Here is a 26,257-nt window from a genome sequence, read left to right as displayed (position 1 = left end):
GCCTCTTGGCCCACCTAGCATGTACCTTTCTTATTCTGTATTTTCTTTAATCCTTAACCTTTAATAAACCTCTAAAAATATACTACTCCTTGCAGAGAAAAACTAATTTCTAATTGTCCCAGCTTCCCCCCAAATTTTTAATCTTTACACACTAGAGAAAAAAGTGCCAGACTGAAGAGTATGTGAAATTGATCACCTCCATGGGGGAGGGGCCCCAGGAATGGATTCTGGAGGAAGAGAAGACTCTGGCTGGGAGAGCAGTGGGTCTCTTGGTCTTAAGACACTGAAGAGAGAAGGTGGGAAAAATATTTTCTTCTGAAGGTTACCCAGTTTTCCTGCTGGTGACTGGAAATCTTTCCCCCCAACACTTCCCAATTGAAGGGACTTCTGAAGATAAACTTGAGCAGACTTTACCTCAGCGGTTGCTGAGTGTTGTTGCCCAGCGGTGAGTCAACCGGACTTTCTCTCAGGGGGCTCAGGCTGCCAAGGCCTGAGTTCCCCCCAAACTCGAGGAGGGAGGAAAAGAGTTTAGATAGAGACAGGGACCCCCTTTTCCCACTTTCCTTTTCCTCTTCTTCCCTGCCCATTATTCCTTTTGTATTATCTGATTGAGTTAACATTAAAAGTTATCTGTTCCCCAAGATGAGTGTGAATGAACAGATCAAGGGGAGACCTTTTGGTCTCGAATAGTGGAGGGGGGACAAGAGGGACAAGAGTGAATTGGGGCAAGCAGTTTTAGCTAAGGAGGGAAGGCAGAAGGGGGAAAATCTTCAAACCCCCTTTCCTCTCTCTGAGCCAACCCATTACATCTGCTGTCTCCTCTGTACCACACTTTGTGGAAGGGGGTTCTCCTCTCTTTCCCCCTCTTCATACAGAAACTTCAAGCTTCCCTCAGGGCACAAAAACTTCCCTCATCATTTTATCTTTTTTTTTAAACACTCCTCTCATTTGACGATATCAGAGCATTTTTTCCTGATGATTTCTTTTTTTTTTAAACCCTTACCTTCCGTCTTGGAGTCAATACTGTGTATTGGCTCCAAGACAGAAGAGTGGTAAGGGCTAGGCAATGGGGGTCAAGTGACTTGCCCAGGGTCACACAGCTGGGAAGTGGCTGAAGCCAGATTTGAACCTAGGACCTCCCGTCTCTAGGACTGGTTCTCAATCCACTGTGCTACCCAGCTGCCCTCTTCCCTGATGATTTCTTATAATTTTTCCAGGTTGTTTTTTTTTTTATCAAGATGTTCAGGGGGCAACTGGTAGCTCAGTGGATTGAGATCCAGGTCTAGAGATGGTAGGTCCTAGGTTCAAATCTGGCCTCAGACATTTCCCAGCTTTGTGAGCCTGGGCACATCACTTGATTCCCATTGCCTAACCCTTACTACTCTTCTGCCTTGGGACCAAGACACAGTATTGATTCCAAGATGGAAGGTAAGGGTTTAAAAAAAATAAAAAAGACTTTAAAGTATTCTGATGATTTTTAGATTACCTCTTCTGGATCTATTTTCCAGGTCATTTGTTTTTTCCAACCAGGTATCTCATATTTTCTTCTATTGATTTTCTTATTTCCTGACTAGATTCCATTTGCTACATTATAATTTTTAGGAAGTTGTTTTCTTTCCCAAAGTTTTGTGTTTCCTTTTCCATTTGGATAATTCTACTCTAAAAGATTTTTTTCTGTTGTTTTTTGAGAGCCTCTATTTTCATTTGTCTCATTCTAGTCTGTAGGGTATTGTGTTCTTCAGTGAATTTTTCCCAAACTATTGATTCTATTAATTCACTTATTATTTGATTTTTTAAACTTCTTTTCATGTTCTTCCAGTCTTTCTTTTAAGGCTTGACATCCTTTCATATTTTCCTTTGAAGCTGCACATGTTTCCTTTTTGGCATGGTTCTTTTCTGAGTTCATATTTTTATTTTCTCTGTCACCAAAGTAATTTTCAGGTTTTTCTTTGTCTTTTGCTCATTTTATAGGTTTAATATTATTCTTTTTTGTTGTTACCTTATCTAACTATTGAGTATCCACTTTACTTCTGGGGTAGAGGAAGCACAGTTTCAAGCTAGCAAAGTAGTCTTTTCTAGTATTTGGGATACACCTGACTGTGTTTGAGTCTCACTAAGTGTCTTTAAAGTAAGTGTCCCTGCTGGCTTTCTGTGGGTTTCTTGTACCTGCTTTGGTCAGCTAGATTCTTCTCCCTGTGCTACCACTTTGTTGCCATAGGTCATATACTTAGGTTGGGCTGGTCCTCCATTCTGCCACTTCATTGACTCTGACCAGGTAGCAATGCATGTGGTTGGTCTAAGTTTGAGATTACTATCCCTTTTTACCACAATGAGATGTGTCCATTCTGTTTTCTGTTGTTTTGAGGTGATTTATTATTGATCGGGGCGGTGGATGGATTTGGGAAGGTAGAGCATCCTTTGCTTTGCCATATTAGCTTCTAGCATGTAACTCGACTACATAAAATTTAAACTGCTATGCTTAATGTTAAAGTCCATCATAATTGACACCAATATACCTTTCCAATAAATATTCATTGAGTCAACTATGTTCAAGGCAATACACTTGATTCTGTGGAATGTAAAGGGAAATGAAAGTCATGGTTCTACTCCCAAGGAGCTTGCGTCTAATTGGAGATATGAAGCAAATGGAAGAAAGGACATTAACAATATATGACAGAATATATGATGAATCAACAAATACTATAGGAATTCAGGAAAGGCTGTGACGAGAAATTCAAGTTGGGTCTTGAGGAATAGGAACTTTAGATAGTCATGATAGTTGGGGAACATATAACATTTTTGTGGTTTTTTTTGGGAGACATGCAACTTTTGATGCTGCTATCTCCACTGCTCTGAGAAGTCCTAGATACCTGAGTCTGTAGTCTAGTTGCTGTTTCAGAGTGGGTCCACCCCCAAGTCAGAAAACCAGCTGCAAATTCCTGAGAAAATGAAAGAAGGGGCCAATTGGAAGGCCTGTGTTCTATGAGGAGGAAAAGGAGAAAAGAACATGTTCCCTGAAATTAGTGCAAACTCCTGGTCTCTTTGGGTTAGTGGTAGCTCTGATGTGCAGGAAATAATAAATTTTGAAGGGGAGGGGGAAGAAATTGGAGATAGGAAGACCAGTGAGAAGTGTGTTTCAGTAGTTTAGGCATAAAATAATAAAAATATGAATCAAAGTCTTATATGTGGAAATGCTAAGGAAATCATGGAGGCTATGCACAACAAATTAAAACTAGATGAGGGAGGAAGGGGTTAGAGAAGATGTATTTAAGTGTAACACTGAAGTTTTGATCCTGGATAGCTGGAAAAATTGCTCCTTCCATGCTATCTACATTTACACTCAGGTTTCTTCATTCTCTAACCACCACCACTACAACAACAACCCTTTGTTAGCCTGAGAAGGTTCTCGGATAATACTAGAAGTAAATGCCCAAGTCTTCTGCCTCTACTTTCTTCCCTTCCTCTTATTCCTCTTTTAGTTTTGGAACCCAACCTCCTGCCTATCCTCACTTTGATAAAACAATTCTCTTTCACGTTATCAGAGATCTCTTAACTGTCAAAGGCAGTGACTTTTTCTTTTGAGCCTTATCCCCCTTTGGTTTATCTATAACTTAGAAAAGGAATGGCCACACCTCCTTATAGAAACACAGATTATCATTAGAAGAACAGACCTCTGAGGCCATCTGATCCAACTTTTACCTAAAGAAGAATCTCCTCAACACTATTCCCAATATGGCTTAAATTCTAGGGCTTCTCAGCTTCCTCAATCTCAAGAGAGGGAGAACCTTATCATCATTACACCACCACTAGCATTTATGTAGCTCTCTAAGGTCTGTAAAGCATTTTATATACATATATACATATATATTATTTTCGAGAAAGATATGATCTCTCAAATCTACTGTTCCTTATCTCTACACAAATGGCCACCATCCTTTGTAGTTTAGGCTTTCACCACCTCACATTTGGATTTTTATAATGGCTTATTTTTTCAACCCTTACCTGCCTTCTAAGAATCAATACTGAGAACTGATTGTAAGGTAAGAGAGTAGTAAGGTCTAGGGACTTCAGTTTAAGTGACTTGTCTAGGGTCACATAGTTAGAAAGTGTCTGAGACCAGATTTGAACCCAGTACCTCCCATCTCTAGACCTGATTCTTTAAATAATGAGCCACCTAGTTTCCCCTTAATAATTTCTTAATAGATCTTCCTGCTAAGTCGTCTTTCCCCTCTCCAATCCATTCTCTACATGAACTCTAAAACAATTTTATGAAGGTGCTGGACCAACATATAATCCTCTGGTTTTAAAAATGGCAGTGATTCCCTTTTACCTCTAGGAGAAAATACAAATCCTTGTATTTTGTCCTTGTATGAAGGTGCCATAACCTTTAAGAAATCTCTCCAAATTTTAGTCTTTCCTTCCTTCTCATAATTCTTTGTGATTTGCTTATCTGTTTATATTTTGTATCCCCCCATACCCACTACTCTACTACCCTTAAATGTAAGTTTCATGAGGACTGTTTTTTTATTTTTATTTTAGCATTCCCAGCAACTAGTATATAGTACCCATTCAATAAAAAAGTGGTTGAATTGAATTGAGAACTTTGGCAGATAGTACTACCACCTCTCCAACTCTCATTCACAAGTTGGGCCCTTTGGGTGACAATGAATCCAATTCAAGCAAATCTGCCAGGGCACACCTTTAAAATTGTTACTCATGAACCCCTCACCCCCATACACACACACTGAGGCATTTAGCTTGAATTGTCACCCAGATGAAACAATTATCTTAAAACAAAAGCATTTACTGAAATGGCATAGCTAGAACTAATAATGACGCATTCCCACCCTGCCTTCAACCTGGACTATACTCTCCGCAAATGTACATGTCATCAATTGAAAGAGTAGGTACATACATAGAGAAGCACACGTGCAAGGAAACCCCATGGCCAAAGCAACTCACACTTCTAGCACTGCAGGGTCCTTGTGTATTGTTTTTATGGTGTGCTCACATCACTCCCTTTGAGCACAGTCTCTGCTGGTTTCTCTGGTCATGCTCTCTGCTGGCTGTAGGCTTCTATTGGGTGAGTTGCTTCAGTGTAGATGCTATTATAGGAAGTGTAGGAAAGAGAAATCCCACAAGACTTCTCCCTTCTCCCAATTATTACAGTCTGGAAGAATCATAGAAGAAAAAAAGGCAAAGAGCAATCGCTCTCAAGGGCTAGGTTCTTCCATCGTACCTGGTTTTCTTTTTTACTGACAGAGTTGACTTCTTAGAAAAGATCTGTCAAGCTGACTAGCTTGCTTCTTTTTTTATTTTTTTAAACTCTCACCTTCCATCTTGGAGTCAATACTGATTGGTTCCAAGGCAGAAGAGTGGTAAAGGTTAGGCAATGGGGATTAAGTGACTTGCCCAGAGTCATACAGCTGAAAAATGTCTGAGGTCAGATTTGAACTCAGGACCTCCCATCTCTAGGCCTGGTTCTCAATCCACTGAGCTACCCAGTTGCCCCCTAGCTTGCTTCTTAAAAGCCCACCAAGGGTGTGGCCACTGGCAAGGTGATCTGTTTCCATTAAGATGATGGAGAAATTTTCACATACTTATTAAAGATAGAATGAAGTAGAAACAGTCCTTTACACTTCTTTTAGAAGTTGAGAATGAGCCACTGGTACTTTCATAACCTTTATAGTGAATAGCCCATTCAGGGTGTGCGATGCTTAAGGTCTCAGCCTCATGTGAGGTACAAAATGATCCACTCAACATTTTAAAAGGAACATCTTGTATAAGGTGAAAGCATAACAACAGGAAATCATAAAGGGACAAATATTTACAACCCATTGTCAGTTATCTTCCTTTATATACTTTAATTGCATTAAGTAGACTGGGCAGACTAATTTAATATGCATCAATCAAGGCAGTTAGGTGGCTCAGTGGATAGAGAGCCTGATCTAGAGATGGGAGGTCCTTGGTTCACGTCTAGCTTCAAACATTTCCTAGCTGTAAGACCCCGGATCAATCACTTAACTCCAATTTCCCAGCTCTTACTGTTCTTCTTCCTTGGAACAGATTCTTAGTATCTAAGACAGAAAGTAAAAATTAAAAAAAAAAAGAACATACTATGTTCCAGGTACTATATACTAAGTACTAGGGATACAATGTCAAAAATAAAATACTCCTTTCCCTTAATGTCTTTAGTTATATTTGGGGGTGGGGTGGGGTTATGCAATACGAACATGGTTAAGTATATATAAAATATATACAATCTAAATACAAAGTCATATTTGGGGAAGCAAAGGTATTAGCAACTGGAAATATTAGAAGACGCTTCATGTAGTAGATGGCCCTTGAACAGAGTCTTTGAAGAAGGTAGGAATTCTGTGAGGTGATGGTTAGGAAAGAGTTGATACCATGTATCTTGAATTAAAATGAATGAATGCAGTTACATAGTACATAGGAATGTTTCCCTTCTAGACATCTATTAAAAATCTTTATGAAGGTCATCTATGTAAGAAGAGTGTTGACAGGAAACAAGTAGGCTTTTGCAAGTAATGTTCTACGATGGACCACCATCACGCAATTGACTAAAAGATATAGAAGACAGAAGATCCCATTGTGGTTATTTTTTTCATGATTATGAAAAAAGTATTTGATTATACCTTGCTTTATAGACTCACAAGATATCTCACATCATAAACTGAGATCATTTAAGATTCTTTGGAAGATGTAACAAGAGAAGTAACACTGTCCCCCAAATTGACAATAGATGATGATATATAAAAGCCAACAACATACTGAAAAACATATAAATACAAAATTAACATGTAATACATAAATATAATATATAAGCTCACTATATAAATCACAGACAGATATACTTGGGGACCCAAAGTGCCAAAATCTGCTCAGGAAAACAAACTTCTCTCATGTAGAGATGCATTTACCCACATTAGCTATTTATATATAAGCAGAAAGGTAGGATATTGAACAGTGCTAGACTTGGAATCAGGAAGACCTGAATTCACAACCTGCTTTACTATCTGTGTGACCCTGGAAAAGTCACTTAACCTATGTTTGCTTCAGTTTCCTCATCTGTAAAAATGGAGATAACAATAACACCTTCCTCCCAGGGCTATTGTAAGAATTGAATAAGATAATATATGCAAAATGTCTTTGCAAAACATATATGTATGTATGTATATGTACATGTACATACACAATGTACACATAAATTATATACATTAAACATCTCCATAATATTAATATATCTCCACAATAGTATAGACTACATGTGTATGTATTTATATTTTATTTGACTACAGAATTTCTAAATATTCAGTTTGCCTCAGTTTCCTCATCTATAAAAATAGAGCTAATAAGAGCCCCTTCCTCCCAAGGTTGTAGTAATAATGAGAAGAGATAATGTTTGTAAAATATCTTTGGAAAACACATATGTATATACATGGATTTGTATGTACAATATATAAAATATATATTACACATACATACTATATATCAATACACACATAGATGGTGTACATCAACTATCTCCACAATAATGTGTACCATCTATGTATATATTTGTTTATGTCTTTACCTCTATTTCTACTTATGTATTTCTACATATTTCTATTTATTTTTTAGATTCACAAGTTTGGGTACACCTGTGGGAAAGAAGATGAATATTTAATATTGTTTAAATAGGGCAGGGATGGCGGCAAAGCAGCCCAATTCTGATGTTACCTTTCGTTTAAGAAAATACGTACATAGGTAGAGGTGAAACAGTAATAAGTGTCCAAGGAGCAAGAGGCTCACGAAATTCAGCAGCAATGTGATCACTGCCAAGGTCAGGAGCACAATGGGAGACGTGGTCACTGGAATCAAAGGAAGGAACGACAGCCATACGTTGGAAGGATGGTCTAACAAGGCAAGTGAGAAGAGAGAGTGTGGAGATTAAATTCATCTCTTTAAAAGTCAAACCACATTAGACACAATTTCTTTTTTTTTTCTTTTAACCCTTATCTTCCATCTTAGGATGAATACTATGTATTGGTTCCAAGGCTGAAGAGCAGTAAGGGCTAGGCAATGGAGGTTAAGTGACTTGCCCAGGGTTACACAGCTAGGAAGTGTCTGAGGCCACATTTAAACCCAGGACCTTTTGTCTCTAGGCCTGACTCAATCCATCGAGCCACCCAGGTGCTGACACAATTTCTAATAAAGAGCCAAAGATCACTGAACCCATCTTCTTTGGGAGTGAGATTTATTTCCCTCTATTCCCTTTCTAAACATGTTATGCTCAAACAGAAATCTTAATGGTTCTCCCCACCCCATTCCAGCCCAAATCTTAATGAGCTTGTCATATTGGCAGACTTTTTACATACCTAAAATTTGAAAATTCTTGAAATCCCACCTATTTCAGAAATCTTTCACAGATGGCTTAACGACACTAAAATTAACTTGCATTTGTCTAGTGCCTAAAGGTTTGCAAAGTGGTGTGAAAGTGAAGTCATAGCTTCTTCCAGCTTTGTCCTGTTTTCCTGGAGGATCACCTCACTAAATATCTTCTTGCTTATTCTACTTTTAAGGTGATGTAATATCAGACTATCTAATTTATCTACTACTTCAGACTATCTAATTTATCTACTACTCTGTCTGCTTCTAGTTTCTCTGTAGACTATTTGGGGTGGTGGGTTGTTTTTGTTTTTTTAATCCTTATCTTCTGTCTTAGAATTAATACAGTGAGAAGAAGCTGGGTGGCTTATTGGATCAGGCCCAGAGATGGGAATTCCTGGGTTCAAATCTGGCTTCAGATACTTCCTAGATGTGTCACCCTGGGCAAGTCACTTAACTCCCATTACCTAGTCCTTACTGCTTTTCTGCCTTAGAACCAATACATAGTGTTGATTCTAAGAAGGTAACTGTTTAAAAAAATTAATACAATGTATTGATTCTAAGGCAGAAGAGTCATAAGGTCTGGGCAATGGGAGTTAAGTGATTTATTTACCTGTCACACAGCTAGGAAGTATCTAAAGCAAGATTTGAACCTAGGATCTCTTGTTTATAGGACTGGCTCTCAATTGACTGAGCCACCTAACTATCCTTTGCAGGCTTTTTTTAGGCAATGCTGCCTTAGCTTAGATTATGTCTGGATTGCAGGGGTATTATCTGTACTCTATCTCATACAGTGTCCATATGAATAGGTGATTAAGAAATTATTTTCAAGTGATGATGTTGATTATTTGTTGATGTTTAAGAAAAAAATACCATGAGGAATGTTAGAGGTATGTATGGGTCAGTATTTAGCTTTGAATATTTAAATTGAGGTTCTGATACAAATCATAAGGAAAAATATTCAAGCATAAGTTATAGTCTATGATAAATACATTTTTAAAATCTTAGTAAAGCATTTTATCTTAGCATGGTTTTCAAAAGTTAATTTCTTGGGTGTGGGGGCCCTAAGCTGGGTGGTTCAATGGATTGGGAGCCAGACATAGAATAATAGGAGGTCCTGGGTTCAAATATGACCTTAGACATTTCCTAGCTGTGTATCCCTGGGCAAGTCACTTAACCTCCATTGTCTAGTTCTTACCACTCTTCTGCCTTGGAACCAAAACACAGAACTGACTTTAAGGCAGAAGGTAAGGTGGTGTGTGTGTGTGTGTGTGTGTGTGTGTGTGTGTGTGTGTGTGTGTGTGTGTGTAAGTCTATAGCTGGAAAGGACTTTATAGGTCATAAAATTCAACTTCTTTTTTCAAGTGAAGAAATGAAGGCATAGAGGATTTTAAAGTGACTTGTCCATAGTCACATAGATAGTAAGTAGCAAAACCTAGATTGTTGGATTTCAGTAAAGTAGAATTGTTGAATTGATTGTAGAGCTTTAGAATTTTTTGTAACCAGGGAAAGTATCTCAACTTGAACCTAGAGCAGTGATGGGCAATCTTTTGAGTTTGGTGTGTCAAAATTCGCCAAAAAAGCTAGCATAACTAAGGTGGTGTGTCACTTTGAGAAAAAAAAACATAATTATGCAATATTCATATTTAAATAACAAAAATATATAATTATAAGATATAACTGTATTTAATAAACCAAAAACTAATTATTTAATGTACTTGCTTAGTGACTTCTTTGTCCATCTGTCAGTTGGTTTCTTTTGTTGGTATTGATATTATTTAACTTGTGTGGGGTGCCCTGAACTAAGATAAGTGAGGGGGAGGGGAATTCTTTAACTAACCTGCCTATCAGTGACTTTTTTGTTGCTGAATTTCATTGGCTAAATCTTCAGTTGAAGTTTGATATTTTGTACACTTCAAACCCAAGCAAGTGCTACTAACTATCTGTCAATCTGTTTCTTTGTTTTGGTTTTGATATTATTTAATGCTGAGAATAAGGTCTCAGAAAAGTACATAGAGGGAAAAATTGTGAGTAAAGCCCTTGCTATATTTTTCAGGGTGCTAAAATGTCTGGTAATTGGTTCCAGGCACTCCTCAGTTGCACATGGGCTGGAACCTGACCCAGTCTTCTGTGGGCCCAGCCCCATCCCTCCCTCACCCTCTCTAGCCAGCTGGCCCAGGTCTCTGTGAGAACAGTGGCTGCTGCCCACCAGCCTGCCTGCCCACAAGCCTTCTGCACAAGCACTCCTTCCCCTGACCTCACAGGAGCCCCATATGCCCCAACTACCTGGTATATACTGCCCACTGTACACCCCCATTTTCTCCTTCCCCCACCCCTCCTCTGCCAGGCCAGCGCATGGCCACAGTCACAGCTGCAGGCCCACAGCTCCCTGGGCAGCTCCTGGACCTTGAGGCGCACTGAGCCCTCATGAGGCTGTGTGTCACCAAAAATGGCTATGTATGTCAGTGCTGACACACATGTCATAGCTTTGCTATCATGGATCTGGAGTAATTGCAAGAAACAGAGTCTAATATTGGGGGTAAGTTTCAATAGTGACTCTCAGACATTCATAGAAGGTCATACTTTATGGGATGAGAATGGCTGGGTAGGGCAATGGAAGAGTTCTCCCTTGCCTACCATATGGCAGCTTCCTATTTGAATTATTCTTGGTAATTATGTGACAAACTCTTGTTTCTATTCTGCTGAAAGACTGAAATTACTATCAGTTTTGTTTTTTTAAATGTGGCATCTTGGGACAAAGGTCTGTTGTCCAGCCTTAGTTATATCTCTAATTGGTACTACTTTGGTGGGGGTATGATATATGGGGTGTTCAGGATAGGACTATCACCTCTGATGTGAGGGTTTGCTGAGCCCTTTTCAGGGGTTGTCATCTAATTGGTATTACTAGAAATTATCCAATATCAACTTTTTTCTTTTATCCTTTTTTTAAACTGTTTCAACTTTTACCTCCTTCTTTGCAACTGCCTTATAACCTACAATAAATAAGATTACACTTTTTAAAGACATTTAACTTGTAACCCCCTCCTCCTCTAATAAGAAATAATGGGGTATCTCCTTTTGAAGGTAGATAAATTATTGAACCCTGTAGAAAAAAGGTGAGGAGAAGAGTCCTTAACTTATAGTCAGACATGTTAAAAATATGCGCTTGGATATTTTTGTTTGTTTGTTTTGGTGATCATTGGCTATACTATTGGCCAACCATATTCTTTAAAAAACAATAAGAAAGCTCTTCATAAAGGCACTCAAATAACTGTGTCAGAAGATAGTTTGATGTATTCCAATCAACAGAAATATGGCAGACCTCCCATCTGGAATTTATCAAACATTGAATGGAAAATGAGAATGTTTGGGTGGTCAGTACTTTGCTTCAGAAATGAACTTAGCACTTGAGGGTCAGTCACCAGGGTCAAAGGATCATGGTGATGGGTGTTTATACAACAGTAGCCAAGGAGACTGGTTAAAGGAGCAGAGTAGGAGAGAAAGCCTGTGCCTGGGTATCAGCAGGCATCTTGTGTGCTCCTTGTTTTCTGCCCTGACCCTTAGGCAACTCTGGGGAGATTATCTCCAAATACAATGCCTGTCGACTTGTGGCTGAGAGTATTTTTTATTAGGATACTTAATAAAGCAACAACCTGTTTTTTAAGCACGGACAGGTAGATGTTACTTATACTCAGGATTTGGTTTTGTCTCAGGGGCTGGCTCCATTTGGTACCTTGATCCTTGGGGAGAGCATTTGGGTCTGTACCAGTGGACTTTGCAAGTAAGGGAAACTTCCAAGAGAGAAAACTCATTCTTATCAAACCAGGTTGCCATCTCCTCTATAATTTCTAGTGTTAGAGAGCTACCTAGATTACTAAGAGATTAAGGGCCTTGCTCAAGGTCACACAACTTGGATGTGTCTGGCACAGACAGAGATTAATTAATGCTTCCTCACTGTGTCAGAGTTGGGACTTGAACCTAGGTCTTCATGACTCTAAGGCCAACTAGCTATTGACTATACCATATTGCTTTTCTGCTCCCTAGCAGTAGCCAAATAACCTGTTGTGAACTGATGGGAAAATGGAATTTCCAAGTGATATTCATAGCATTTTAGTTAGATGAAATCTCAGAGGTCCCCTCCTTCAATCTTGTACCTGAATTAGAATTCTCTCTACAAAACCTGACAACTCCCAGTGAGTAACCTGAACTTCATTTAAGTCTCTTGTTTCTCTGAAAGCCTTTCCCAATCCTTCTTAATCCCTTCTGTTTGTTAGTTATTTCTTTGTTATCCTGTATGTGGCCTGCTCGGTATATATTTGTTTGTATGTTGTTTTCTCCTTTAGAGTGTAAGCTCCTTGAGGGCAGAAACTGTCTTTCACTCATTATCAGCCTGGGCTTTAGCATGTCTGGTACATAGTAGGTGTTTAATAAATGGTTACTGAATGAATGGATTCATCCTGTATATTGCCTGCATTGTCAATATTTATTTGCATGTTCTCTTTCCCCCATTAGGATGTAAGCTCCTTGAAAGCAAGGACTCTCTTCTGCCCCTTTTGGTATTCCCAGTATTTAGCCCCAGTAGGTACTTAATAAAAGTTTATTGACTGATTGATAATTGAAAACCTCAAGTAATAAGGAGTCCATTATTTCCTGAGGCAGCCCATTCAACTTACGGCTAGTTCTAGTATCCTTTTGTCAAACTAAAATCAAATTCTCTAAAATTTACGGCATCACAAGATGGTAGGATTTAGATTTAGTTTGAAAGAACTGTAGGGATCATCTAGTCCAGCCCATCCTTTGACAAATGAAGTGAGGTTTGGTGAGGTGGAAGGATTTGCCTCAACTTAGATAAGTAGTAAGTGGCCTGAATAGGATTTTCCAGTCCGGTCTCTTTGACTCCATATATAGTGCTCTTTTTCACTGAACACTCTAAATATGCTTCCTACCCCTTACTCCTGGCTCTGCCCAGAAGAATTCTAATCCTTTCCCTCAAGAGAGCCTTTGAAATACTTGAAAGCAGCCACCATGTCTTCTGTGTCTGCTTTCTTCTAAATTAGTGGAAGTTTCCTTGTCAGTTTCTTTAAAGTTCTGTTTGTAATATAATAATGTAGGAAACCACCAACATATATGTGGTAACCTGCTTTAGAGCAGAAACCATGCCTTCTACTTCTGGTAGCCCCATCCTCACCAGCGTAAACAGTGCCTTGAACCAAGCAGGCACTCTAGAAGCATTTTTTGATTGACACAGCATAGCTCAAGATGCTTCTGTCTATGTGAGGACAGAAAAACCTTTTAGCAGGAGAGGGCTCATAAAAATGTCAAAAGAAACTGCAATAAGCAAAATTTTTCAAAGTGCTCCCCTCACCCCCGTAAGGAAATGGTTTAGTTACTTCATTAAGGCAAACTGTCAATAGAAACAGATTTTTAAAATGAAGTGGGGTGGGGAAAAAGTCATGTAAATTCACTGTTGGTGGGGCTGTGAATTGGTTCAACTCTTCTGGAAAACACTTTGGAATTAGACAAGGAAAGTTACTAAATTGTTCATGGGGATTCCACCACTGAGATATTCCCCAAGTAGGTTATTGATAAAAAAAAGGTTCAGATGTAAAACAAAACAAAAGCAAAACAAAAAACACCCCAACTGCAGTTTTATTTGTGTTAAGGGGGAAAAAAAACCTAGAGACAAAATATGTCAAATAACTAGGCGGTGGCAAAACAAGTCATAACATGAACATAGTGGAATTGGATGGGTATGTGTTTTTCTTTTTCTTTTCTTTTTTCTTTTTGGAGGAGAGTAGAGAAAGACCAGATTCATAATTTCATTGCTATAGGAAAATTTGCTCTATGAGGAAATTCTATTAGAGCTGATCAATAGTTATTCTACTACATCCTTTTAGAGAGTTTTCCGGGGTACCAAGTGACTTATCCAAGGTCACACAGTCAGCGTGGGTCAGAGGCAGGACTTGAACTTGAGTATTCTTGACTCCAAGGCCAACTTTCTATCCATCAAGTTATATTATCTCAGATGAGGGCTGTGGAATATTACTGTGTTACTAAGGAATGACAATTGTGAATTCCAAGAAATGTGGGAAGACTTACATGAAGAGATACAGAGTGAAGTTATACAAGGTGATGCAACCACTGGCTCTTTAGCAAAGCCAAAAGAATATTAAACATGATAACTATAACAATGGAAATGATGTCAACATTGAAAAACAACAAAACTGATCAGTTACAATAGGAAATTTTGTGCCATACTGTCAAAGTTAAAGGGCAAACCTTTCCTTTCTGTTAATGATCAATAAATATATATATATACATATATATATATATATATGTTGTGTGTATGTCTGTAAAGGACATGCTTTCTAAACAGATTAGAAATTTTGTTGGAAATTCTTTCTTAAATCAAAACAATGCATCAGGGGGCAGCTAAATGGCCCAACGGATTGAGAGCCAGGTCCAGGGACAGAAGAGCCTGGGTTTAAATCTGATCTCAGATACTTCCTAGCTGTGTGATCCTGGACAAGTCACTTAACCCCCATTACTTAGCCCTTACTCCTCTTCTGCTTTGGAACCAAAACACAGTATTGATTCTGAGGCAAAAAGTAAGGGTTAAAAAAACAAAAATGAAAACAAAACAAAACAAAAAAACAATGCATCAACCAACTGGGGCAAAACAGGAAAATTATTGGGGCAATATGGAGCAAAAATATACGAATGGTTCTCTTCTACATCAGTAGAACCATACTATGTAAGAAGAGCACTGAAACTAACAGTATGAGGCTACTTCCCTGGTCGTTTGGGGTTTTTCTGTCCATGTTGCTTCGGTGGCTTTTGAATTTGAAGCTCACTAGAATGCCCAGATCTTTTTTTACTTGAACTATTATCTAGCCACTATTTTGAGCTTGGAAAAGTGATTAGAAAAAAACAAACAAACAGGTATAAGACTTATATTTATCACTATTAGGTTTCCCCAAGTGCTGGCTAGGCACGTGTCAGTAGTTCGCCAGTGCTGTCCTATGCTATTGAGAGCTTTCTGGATTTTGGACCTGTGATCAATGGGTCAGCTGGCCCTGAAACTTAGTCCTTTAGATTTTTGTTGAGGGTCTACCTGAATTTATGGGTGCTGTCCCCAACACATTATTTGTGAGGATTTAAAATGCATTTTCCCACCCCTACTGCCTGCTGTGTAGGTGCGTCATATCAAGTCATTTGCATCCCAGGAATCTCCAAATAGAAACAACTCTGTAATATTTGTTTTTTAAGAAATTCATTTCATGGTGGGGGGGAGGAAAAGAAAATGATCTATGTCTTTAACGAATAATGCTTGGAAATGATCAAATAAAATATATTAAAAAAAAAAGAAATTCATTTCATCTATGTCATCTTTTTTTTTTTTTTGCATTCAAAAACATTGAGATGGCTCTCCGTGTAGGGCAGGAGAGGGACATAGAGGAGTTATGTGAAAACAAAGTGAAAGTATGATATTTGCTAGGACAAAGAGAATTAGTGGCTTTGATGGTAGGGAAACACACTTGGAACCAGCCAATATTCCTACATGATGTATGGAAGGCTAAAGTTCCATGAGCTTTCTCCCCTTTGGGATTGCCAGGAATCAAAGAGTTAATGAAACTGAGTAAGACTACCCTAATATTTATCAGGTCTGAAGATTTCATCTTAAAGCTACTTGAAAACATCCCTTTGCTTCAATCAAGTTGCTTTCATTGTTCATCTACCTCCTGTTAGGGTGGGGACTCTTGCCAGCGAATGCTAAAAATATCTTTTGGATATCTTTTCAATATAATGTTTCCTATGTATTTTGTCTTGTGCATTTACAAATGTTATTCTGAGAAAGTATCCATCGGCTTCACCAGAATGTAAAAATGGGTCTGGGACACAAGACCAAGAAACCCTGTCTTAGAGTCAAAGAGAATTCAGGAGGGCGGCACATTCAGTTTGGGCATTCCTATTCCTCACTAGTTACTTTGTAATGACAGGAGGAATTTTTTCTCTCCAATTTGATTCAGTTCAACAATCAATTATGAAGAACTTACTCTGGGCAATATAGAAATATATGTATTGCATAAAATAGATTATATACTGCCTAGGGAGGGGTAGTGGTAAGAGAGGGAGGGAGAAAGTTGGAGCCCTAAAATGTCAGAAAATAATTGCCAAAAATTCTTTCTACATATAATTGGAAAAAAATAAACAATAATTGAATGAATTTGAAAAAACAACAAAACCTTATTCTAGATTTAGTGGATAGAGAGCAAGACCTGGATATAGGAGGTCCTGGGTTCAAATGTGGCCTCAGACTCTTCCTAGCTGTGTGACCTTGGGCAAGTCACTTAGCCCCGGTTGCCTAACCCTTACAGTTTTTGTGCCTTAGAACGGATTCTTAGTATTCGTTCTAAGACAAAAGGTAAGGGTTTAAAAAGAATACAAATTTATTTTGGCCAAGGCACTGTGCTAAGAACTGGGTTACAAATTATCCAATCCCTGACCCAAAGAAGATGACAATCTGACAGGAGGGAAGTACATGGCATTTATACAAATAAATATGATGCAGTATATAAAATGCAATAAGAGTATCTAGACGGGATCCAGTCAAAGTACTCTAAGAAGACTCGAAGAGGGAAAAATTACAAATCTAGTCTATAGGTGCAAGGACTGCATGATTCCAGGGTCCAGTTACTCTGTGCAAGATATGGCTGACAGACAGACGGACTATAGTGATTCCTTGAGCTAAATTGGTATTAAAATTGGGTCTTTTCCAGCAACATTTTTTCTTCCTTTATCTTTGCTGATAAATTAGAAATGCAAGCAGAAAATCAAATACCAAATTTCACCTTTATAAACTATGATATCTGGACAAATAATAAAGGTGAGAAAATTAAATGAACTTTAAGAGTAACTGTTAGATTCAGTATTCATATCTAATAGATAAAATCATAGAAAAGGCTAAAACAGAGAAAAGGGCAAAATAAATACTCAAACTTCCTCAAACAATCAAGAAGGGGATTGCTATTATGGAACACTTTCCACTACTTAATTGAATCCTTCATAGAGGTAGTGAAAGTTATATTCTTGTAATTCTACAGGGGATCGTGGGCACTCAGAATTAGAGAACTGAACAAATATCTTATGTCATGGTTGGGATGCATCATAGGATGGTGGGAAAAGCACTGGATTTAGAGGCAGAGGACCTAAGTTCAAATCCTATGCCTTCTACTTGCCATTTGTGTGACCTTGGGCAAGTCACTTACCCTCTGTGGACCCCGGATGTTCATCTGTTAAATGAAGGGGTAGGACTAGATGGTCTCTGAGGTCCCTTCCAGCTCTAAATACATGGTCCTATGGTACAAAATATTGAATGAAAAAGTATTTTATAAATGTAAAATGCTAATTAAATGTGATTTATTATTGTATTGTGGTGATACCAATGCAAAGATCGCAGAATAAAACATTAAGAAAAAAATCTATCAGAGACAACTCAACCCACCCAAAACCAAATCAGACAAAACAATCACCACCAACAACAAAATAGTCAGAAAAGCAAATGGGGTTTAACCCAGTGGGGAAGCTATTTTCTTTGGAGGGTTCTTCCCATCCTTTTGACTAAAAGAAAATAGCACATCACTCAAAAAAAGTCCTAAGCACAGATAAAGGTGTTTTTTTCTCATTAAAAAAGCTATCATTGTCTAGCCTAACCTGATGGAGAAATATAAGAAGGCAAATGTTGACAGGTATTTGTAAATAGTAACAAAAGTCTCCTGAGTATTAGCTTTTTTCTGTGCAAGAATACACTGTGTGTTCTCATGATATTAAGTAAAAAATAAAGTATCCTTCCAATTGTTTGATTCTTCTGAGAAAACTGAATGTTCCTCATAAGAAATAAGTAGAGAAGAAACATTTATTACTCCTTCTAGTTGCCCAGAAGAAGATAAGCAGGCGGATATGGATGGCATAGGAGAGAAAAAGGACAAAGGCTGTGAATGGGCAAATAGGCACTGCCTGTCCTTTTAATAGGTCATAATGTCCTTTGGCCATTGGCAATGAGAACATGTAATACTAAAGGTAGTAACCATAGCTTCCTACATGTACTTCAGGATGAGTGAAAAAGATGAATCACAGACTCCTAGATCAGGACCTAACAGGGCCCTCAGAAGTCATATAGTCCAGCCACCTCATTGTAAAAATGAGGAAACTGAGGCCCAGGAGATTAAGTGACTTGCTCAGTCTACACCAGTAGTGCTGGAGATGGGATTTCAGACTGGTTTTGAGAGCCAACCCAAAGGTCCTTGAGAATTCCACTTATTTTTGTCCCTCCCTAGCAAAATTTAGTATATTTTTCTATATGACTTTTTGACTTCCTTTCCAGGCTCTAACAAGTCACAGAATACATTTCTCAAGGTACCCTTTGCAGGGAATTTTAGAAATGAAAAAGACCCCAGAAAATATCTAAACCAACCTATTCATTCTACAAGGGAGAAACCTGAGGGCCAAAGAAATTGTGATCCTTTCAGAGCTGCAGAGTTCATTTTGCAGAGCCAAAATTAGACTCTAGGGCTCTTGATTCCTAGTCCAATAAGCATGCTTTCCATTGTATCATCTCTTATAAATGTCTAAGAAATATTTCTTCATTTTTACAGTACTTCAAAACCTTAATATTTTAATTAAACAAACAATTCTCAAGCTTCTGTTTTGTATAAAGTCTGAGAGCATGGTCTCTGCCTTAAAGGAATTTAGAGCCTAACAGGAGAGGCAAGACATGTTCATAAATAATAAAAATAGTATATAAACTACACAAGAGAGGTACAAGCGCTGTTGTTTGTCCTTCATTTTCTAGGAGGACCAATGACATCACAGGGTGATGTCTTGACTCATGCATGAAATGGCTTTAAGGGAGTCAGAGTTGCTCAATCATCAGCCTCATTTTCTCTTCCAGAGGTATCCAAGCCCAGTAGCAAGACAAAAGTCAGGACAACTGGCAAAGGCTTGGGATGCAGTGGAGGACTTTGGCATTTTTGATGTCTGACCAGGCTTTAAGAGCTCCACAGCACATGCTTCCACTGTCTTTGTGGCCTTTGGAAAAAAATTGTTCTCATCTGTCCATTCTACTGAGGAAGTCTTCAAATGCCTATTGGAGACATTCCATGTAGGATGAGTCTGAAGCACAGAGATGTCACTTCCAGTTGGGATTGGTGAGGTTTGGGAATGGGAGGAGGATTAGGAAAAACTTCATGGAAAAACTGACATATGAACTGTGCCTTGGAGGACAGATAGACTTTCAGTAGTCAGAATCATCAGGTAGAGATTACCTTTTAGGCAAGAGCAGACTTAAAGTCAAGAAAATGAAGTTTACAGAATGACGAGCACCATAATTTGGCCAGAGCATTGAAGATGTGAAGGAGAGTAGTGTGAGAGAAGATTGAAAACAGAGACTACTGAGGGTGTAAATGCTAAAGTAAAGGAGTCACTTTCTTGTATCCTCTGAACAACAAAAAAGGCTGTTGGCCTATTCCAGGGATCCTGTCATTTGTATTAAAACTGACTGATTCTGATTGCCTTGCTAGCCACCATAAAGAATGACTTCAAAAATCCTGTGTGTCCCAAAGGCCATCCCTGACTCCAGAGGCTCTGTGTGTAAATAATGGGAAAAGAAAGGAATGGACTACAATATGGAAATAAAGGTCCAGAGGTCTTATCCCAATGAAAGCAGATTGACCCACGTTTTCTTAGACTGGACTATATAATACAATGGATAGATAAAATGATGGGCCTAAGAGCAAGAAAACCTGAGTTCAAATTCAAATCCTCCCTCAAACACTCATTGTGTGACCCCTGGGCAAGTCATTTAACCTTTGTTTGTCTCAGTTTCTTAATCTATAAAATGGGGATAATAATAACACCTACCTTTCAGGATTGCTATGAGGATAAAGTAAGATAATATTTGTAAAGTGCTTTGCAAACCTTAAAGCACTATAAAATGCAAGCTATTATTAGTGATAATAGTCTTAATAGACCCTATGGGCTACTTTTGCTATGTCAGTATCTGTTTTACTGGATAAAATTATGGTTATTGAATAGGGCTAAAGATTATTTATACCAAAGAAATTATCAAATCATAAATTCAGGTCTTAGATACTTTTTGGTGCAGGACAATTAGTCCTTGTCCTGGATCTGTGATTTAACTGGAATGTGGAGCTCTTAATGAATAACCTCCTATTCCTCATGCAGGTCAGCCATTGCAAAGCAACTTAGAGGCTTGGAGAGCTGCCTCCAGGATCAAACAGTTAATGATTTAAGTGGTTCCTCAGCCAGGAAATTGACAGAGATGGAACTTGAACTCAGTTCTTCCTGACTTGAAGATTGGCTCTCTGTCTTCTGTGCCACACTGATTCTGAATAATTTTTTAAAACTTAAAATAAAACCTCATTCCTCGCTTAGAGATGTAAATATGGAAGGTATTGACTTAGCTTTAGTTCTTGCAATGAAATATGAGTATATATGTGAAATTTTCATGAGATAATACTATAAATTCAAACACATTAACTTTTACTTCTGAGCATTAATTCCTTCACGAAATGTAAAACATCTTAATAAATATGCTTAGTTTGAAAGATGGAAATTTAAAGAGATCCCTAATTAATTTGCTGATTATTGTTTTCTGCTGAGGATGTTTGCCTGTATTGTCTTTATCTGTGACACAAGCACAGCCTAGACTCATAGGTAGCTTATCACTTCATAAAAGGCTTGGTGGTGGTATGATGGCTACCAGGTAAGACGTGCTTCACTACAAAGTCATGGAATGTTAGTTTTTGTAAGATGACCTGTATTATGAATCCTGGCAGTTACAGGATCAAATATTTGCAGAATAGAGATTTATTATAAAGAAACAGAGGAAATTAAAGAGAAATAAAGAAAATATTTGAAGATATGCTGAGTCCAGTACTTGGCACATACTATGTACTATGAAAATGTTCTTTTCCCCTCCTATGCCTTGCTAAGGTTGCAGCTGACAGCATAGGTAGGGGAAAATCGTATTTCTATCTGAATTTTCCACAACCTTATCATGACTGAGTCAAATGAGGATTCTGTCTTTGAATGTCTGTGTTGTAGTGATCTTATTGAGCTTAATTCTGTTAATAAATCCTTTGGATGGGATCAAAGTTGGGCCCATCTAATTTTTTATTAGGGAGAATTATCTCATTGTAAAGTCCTAATAGAATAAAGAGGTGTGTGTGTGTGCGCCCAGCAAGAGCTCATTAGTCCTTTCCTAGATCCTCCTGGGGAACCCCTGGATAATGAATAAAAGTGCTGACTAGTTTATGGGAGCTTCTGTGATTTCTGAGAGATCAACTCTCCATAGTAAAGTCCCAATATGAGTTTATGGTGATCCTGTTGCACATATTGTATCTCTAGAGTAGCCAACACATCCTGGCCCCAGGGCATGCCACCTTTCAAGATTTCCCCATTGGGCATCAGACTTGGGCCTAATTCTTAGAAGGAACATAACATCTCCAGGGTGAAGCTACATCAAAACTCTTACCTATTTTGTCTGCTGAAATCCTGCAATATCTAGGATTACCAATATAGGATATCTTAAAAAACTAGCACCCTATGACCAAGATGCCATCTATTTATTGCATGGTAGCCATTATATTGCCAACCAATTCTTTTAAGAAATGGTCAATTGCTTATCAGTTTAGGTTAGTTGTGTCCAATAAAAACCCAAAAACCTCCCTCTTACTACAGGAAGGAGAAACTAGGTTAATTCACTGGTGGTATATACCAGGTACCTCTTCTTACCTGCAAAAGTTTACCAGAAAGTAAGCTGGAAAGTTTACAGACATAACAGACAAAGTATTAAAACTATAACACAAAATCATGCTGTGTAAATGTAATTCTAAAAGAATATTGAATAACATACTTTCAAACTGGGAGTCTGTGCGGAGTTTCTCTGGATTCACAAAGTACTGGATGAAGATGTACAGTAGTAAGATGATAAGGAGGATGATACCAATAACAGCGGAGGCCACACTAGCAAAGAAATACCTGAGGGAGGGAAGCAAAGATAACAAGTCCAAAACAAGCCAAAGTTTTGTCATGTGGGTAAATATAAATACAAGTAGAATTTGACAGATGCCCAGCACACTAAAGGCTGGACAAGGGCACAGAAAAAATTAATAGCCACTGTATTTTCCCTGTGTTCAAAAGGCCAAGTTTCCCATTAGTGTCAAATTGAAGTTATAGAAAGTGTTCATGCCTTCACTATGTTCCGAGACATTCATTCCACATTAGTCACATTTTTAAAGGTTCTTTTTCAAGCCCAGTAGCCACTTCTGGTTTTGAGCCCTGTCCCTTTATGGGCCCCACTGGCCTTTCCCTTCCCAGTTCTCTAGTAATCTGTGGTGTATTCTTATGAATAGCATAGATTTGCTTTCATGGTAGCCATCGTTAGCTCTATCATATCTGGGAGTCACAGATTGACTCCATATTAGTATCCTTTGCTTTCATACAAAATGAATGTTGTTTGGAAACTGTGGGCATGTTCCTCTATGTTTATGCCAGATCCAAATCTAGACTCAGAGGAGTTTGTTTCCAGAATGGTTTCTTCTATGAGTAGAAAGGAGAATCAGATGCCTGAAAGAAGGCTCCAAGACCCTAATGCTATCTCCAAACAGGAAACATCTCAACTCTCTCAGGTCTTGGAGGACAATCCAGACGCATAATTAATCCTATCCAGTAGCATATTGCCCATTGTGAGGAAACACTTAAAAAAAAAAGACAAAAACTAGCAAGCAACCACTTGTGTCCAAAATAATCTTAAAATGTTCAATAGGGAAAAGACTTGTCTCTTTTAGGAGCCCTTGATTGAGTAGGAAAACAAACAAACAAACTTTTCCAGAATTAGGTAGATGGTACACAATGATGAACTTAGTTAAATAGATCCTTTCCATATCAAATAGCCTTTTCTTTTTTCTTTCTTCCTTCCTTTTTCTTTTCTTGACAGAGAAGTTAACTGGAAGCCTGCAGGAGTATCAGAAGAAAGAATAGCAGTACCATATGCTAGTAATTTAGTCATACTAGTAACCAGATCCTGATTGGAAGGTGAGGTCACAGCAAGATACGACCTACTTCTCTCTATGTGTTTCTTGGGAGTTAGAAAACAATAAAATAAAATCCCAAGATTTTCTTTAAAGGGTCTGGATGAAGAAAAAGGAACACAAAGCAAAAACGAAAGCCAGATTTCTGGAAATAAAAGAAAGTATGTAAAAGTTGAGTGGAAAGTGGAGGACTGAGGCCTGGAGATGTCCATGGTAATGATGTAGGGGAAGAACAAGTGCCAAAGATTCTGGGTGAGAACAGAAAAAGGAGAGGTTATGAGAATATTACGAATGAGTCAGCTAGGGGCAGGTAGGTGACTGAGTGGGTCGAGAGCTAGACCTAGAGATAAAAGGTCCTGAGTCCAAATCTGTCCTCAGACACTTCCTAGCTGTATGACTCTGGGGAAGTCACTTAACCACCATTGCCTAGCCCTTATCATTCCTCTGACTTGCAATCAATGCATAGTATTCCAATATTATTATGATTTATATTATTATAATATTACATATTATGTATTTTTATAATTAACAATATAATAATTATATTATAATAATATTATAATTCCAATACATAGTTTTGATTCTAAGACAGAAGGTAAAGGTTATTTAATTGAAAAAAAAAATGAGGAAACTATGAGCCTGGAAAATCAGTTCCTCTGATCTAAGACTTGAAAAGGAAAGAAGATTAGCAAGCTGTTGGATGCCAATAACATTAAAAGGGAGAAAGATATCCAGGTTCAATATGTCCCTAGATAACAACAATACAAAAGTTGTTATATTGAAAATGAACACTTTTTAAAATGGGAAAAATCTGACTCCACTCTAACATTCATGATGTTGAACCCCAACAAAATGCTAGAGTGGATTATTAAACAGAAGGATTGTGAATACTTAGGAAGAACAACAGAAATTACTAGGAGTTAGTTCACATTACTAAAAATAAGTCATATTAAATTAACCTCTTTTCCTTTTATTATAGGGCTTCCAAATGGTAGGCAAAGAGATAGTTACAGACATAATATGGTTTGATTATAGACTTTGCACTAAGCAAACTTTCATTGAATCATAAGACATTAGAATTGAAAAGAACTTTAGTGGTCACCTACTTCAACCACTTGCTCAATGCAGTAATCTATAATGTCAGCCAGACTCTGTTTGAATATTTACAGTGACAGGCAGCTCACTACTTCAGGAAGCAATCTATTCCATTTTTGGACAGCTCTATTGGTTAGGTGCTGTGAGGTGGCATAGTGTTTAAAGAGCCAGGCCTGAAGTCAGGAAGACTCATCTTGCCTGCTATGTGGCCCTGGGCAAGTCATTTAATCCTGATTGCCTCAGTTTCCTCATTTGTCATATGAGAAGGAGAAGGAATGGCAAACTACTTCAGTATCTCTGCCAAGAAAGCCCATATGGGGTCATGAAGAGTCCTGTGGTACTGAACAATGATTGAACCACAATATTGATTAGGAAATCTCACCTCTATTTCCTTCAAAACTCAGCTCAAGCACCACCTCCTAGTAAACCTTTTCCTGATTCTCTGAAATCTAGTGCCTTCCCCTCAAATAGCCCTCTTCCACATGATAATCCTTCAAGTATTTGAAGGTAATGAATAGATGCCCTCCAACTCTTCTCCAGGTGAAACTTTCACATTTATTGGCTGTAGAACTGGAAGAGAAGGTGGATTGAGACTTCCGGTTAAGATGGCGGCTTAGAGAAAGCTGAAGTTCAGATCTCCGGAAAACCCTTCCCGACCGATCTCAAACTAGAAGCTCCTAAGGCGCCGAAATTCAAAACGATCAACAGCACAGACCCTGGGAACCCTCCTCCTGGACCTGGACCCGGTTCAAAAGGTACGGCTCCCCTTAAAAGCCAGAACCCGAGATCCCTCGGACCTCAGGGGTAGGAGCGCAGAGTCCAAGGCTCCCGGAAGCGGCAGCCGCGCCGGGCTCAGAGAGCAGGGTCTGAGGAACAACAACCCTCAGGGTCTTCTACCCAAGTCCCAGTCCGGGTGAAAGTTACTGCCTGGGGCTTCCGCTGCAAAGAGCCGGTGGGTCCTGGTGAAAGTTACTGCCTGGGGCCTCCGCTGCAAAGAGCCGGTGGGTCCTGGTGAAAGTTACTGCCTGGGGCCTCCGCTGCAAAGAGCCGGTGGGTCCTGGTGAAAGTTACTGCCTGGGGCCTCCCCTGCAGAGAGCTGGTCAAAACAACAGCAACCCTCAGGGCGGGCAAGACAGCCTCACGGGCTGGATCCTGCTATCCAAGTCTCAGTGAAAGTCTGTGCTCTCGGAGCTTGGGGAAGCGGCAGCCCATCCCCCCGCAGGCCAACGAAACAGCCTCACGGCCAGGGATTCTGAAGGCAACTTCCGGAAATCGAGCCAGGGGGAGAGTGTGGCCTCGTGGTCCGACCCTTCCATTCCAGTTCCAGTGAGGCATATTCAGTTTAACCCAGGGAACGCTCATAGAACCAACATCTGCCCAGGACTAAAGCCTCTGATCACCAGATAAAGACAAGAAAAGCCAATCCTCCACGTTCAGAGATGACAAACTCCACAGAAGCACAGAAGCCCCAAAATACCAAGAAAAATAAGAAGAAAGGGGCGACTCTGGACACATTCTATGGAGCCAAAATACAAAATACAGAGCAGATAGAAGAAGATATACAAGAAAATTCTCCAAAATCTTCCAAAGGAAATAGAAACTCTCCACAAACCCATGAAGAATTTGAATCAGAAAGGACCAAAAAGATGGAAGCCCTCTGG

At 38.8% G+C, this 26,257-nt stretch overlaps 1 protein-coding gene and 1 long non-coding RNA gene across 4 annotated transcripts in view; one reads left to right on the top strand and one right to left on the bottom strand.

The window, feature by feature from the left end:
* Positions 1-26,257, bottom strand: part of LOC100014747 (palmitoyltransferase ZDHHC11) — a 252,599-nt gene that overhangs the window by 64,273 nt on the left and 162,069 nt on the right. For both annotated transcript variants that reach the window (XM_016431409.2, XM_007486776.3), the window contains exons 7-8: positions 22,325-22,449; positions 7,764-7,916 (exon numbers count right to left, since the gene is read on the bottom strand). In XM_016431409.2, coding sequence (XP_016286895.1) covers positions 7,764-7,916; positions 22,325-22,449 — 278 coding nt within the window. The remainder of the gene's footprint in view (positions 1-7,763; positions 7,917-22,324; positions 22,450-26,257) is intronic.
* The window catches only part of LOC130458479 (uncharacterized), a 153,609-nt gene that overhangs the window by 93,057 nt on the left and 34,295 nt on the right, over positions 1-26,257 (top strand). The window contains exon 4 of one of the 2 annotated variants that reach the window (XR_008917816.1): positions 7,642-8,876. The exons of the other annotated variant lie outside the window; for it this stretch is intronic. This is a non-coding gene — a long non-coding RNA (uncharacterized LOC130458479). Of the gene's footprint in view, positions 1-7,641; positions 8,877-26,257 lie in introns of those variants that run through there. 2 annotated transcript variants of the gene reach the window in all.

Source organism: Monodelphis domestica, chromosome 3, assembly GCF_027887165.1.
Source record: "Monodelphis domestica isolate mMonDom1 chromosome 3, mMonDom1.pri, whole genome shotgun sequence".
NCBI classification, from domain to species: domain Eukaryota; kingdom Metazoa; phylum Chordata; class Mammalia; order Didelphimorphia; family Didelphidae; genus Monodelphis; species Monodelphis domestica.
This window is presented reverse-complemented; position numbering and strand designations above follow the sequence as displayed.